The sequence below is a fragment of the Acanthisitta chloris genome, unplaced genomic scaffold, assembly GCF_000695815.1.
Source record: "Acanthisitta chloris isolate BGI_N310 unplaced genomic scaffold, ASM69581v1 C16369484, whole genome shotgun sequence".
NCBI lineage: Eukaryota > Metazoa > Chordata > Aves > Passeriformes > Acanthisittidae > Acanthisitta > Acanthisitta chloris.
Genome location: NW_008701611.1, coordinates 1 through 761, shown reverse-complemented (window position 1 = coordinate 761; position 761 = coordinate 1). Strand labels below are relative to the sequence as shown.

At 62.9% G+C, this 761-nt stretch overlaps 1 protein-coding gene across 1 annotated transcript; it reads right to left on the bottom strand.

The window, feature by feature from the left end:
• Positions 1–40: 40 nt before the first annotated feature.
• Positions 41–673, bottom strand: LOC103810380 (transgelin-2-like). Its single transcript, XM_009083277.1, has 3 exons — positions 473–673; positions 226–400; positions 41–147 (listed from the first exon to the last, which is right to left on the bottom strand). Exons 1-3 carry the CDS (start codon positions 662–664, stop codon positions 41–43), a joined length of 474 nt encoding a protein of 157 aa, XP_009081525.1. The 5' UTR covers positions 665–673.
• Positions 674–761: the final 88 nt, after the last annotated feature.

Here is a 761-nt window from a genome sequence, read left to right as displayed (position 1 = left end):
ACAGCCCAGTACCCACCACCACCCCCCCAGCACCCAACACCTACTTAGGGAACCAGTTGGGATCTCCCACGAAGAGCCCATCGCCCTTGGCCACTGCCAGGCTGCCCAGGTTCATCAGGGTTCTCTGCACACAGGCCATGTTCTTCCCTGGAAGATCACCAACTCCTTCCTCATCCCATCCCCATCTCCATGCCAATCCCATCCTCATCCCAGCCAGCTGCTCACCCTCCCAGAGGTCCACGGTCTGGAAGATGTCGGTGGCGGCGATGCCGTAGCGCTCAGCCGCCTGCAGGAACTGGGAGATCTGCTCCATCTGCTTGAAGGCCATGGTTGATGCTTGGATCTTGGCCACGGGGGCCTGTCCCCGTGGGTGGAGGCTGTTGATGAGCCTACACAGCACCTGGAGGCAGGGACAGAGCTCAGCTGTGTGGCACGGTGCCCCTCCAGCTGACCCTAGGGGGTGGTTACTTACGGTGCCATCCTTCAGCCACTGTTGGAAGCCATCCCTGCCAGGTGCTGGTTGTGCCACGGCGCTGCCACCGTCCCCTCCGCACTGTGCCAGGATCCAGCGCACCAGGACCTGCTCCAGCTCGGGGTCATACTGCCTGTCGATCTTCTGCTGCACCTCCCGGCTCAGCCCGTACGATGGGCCCCGGTTTGCCATGCTGACAGCAGGGGGTCTGCAGGGGTGGCACCACCATCAGTGGCTCTGGGCAACCAGAGTGGGGTGGGCATGGTACTAGGGCACCCAGAGTGGGATG

Bases quoted from the DNA above. Each gene is read 5' to 3' on its own strand.
- LOC103810380 (XM_009083277.1), bottom strand. From the start codon at position 664: ATGGCAAACCGGGGCCCATCGTACGGGCTGAGCCGGGAGGTGCAGCAG. The intron at 401-472 runs GTAAGTAACCAC...CCCTGCCTCCAG, and splicing joins AGTGGCTGAAGGATGGCACC to GTGCTGTGTAGGCTCATCAA. The intron at 148-225 runs GTGAGCAGCTGG...GTGATCTTCCAG, and splicing joins GACCGTGGACCTCTGGGAGG to GGAAGAACATGGCCTGTGTG.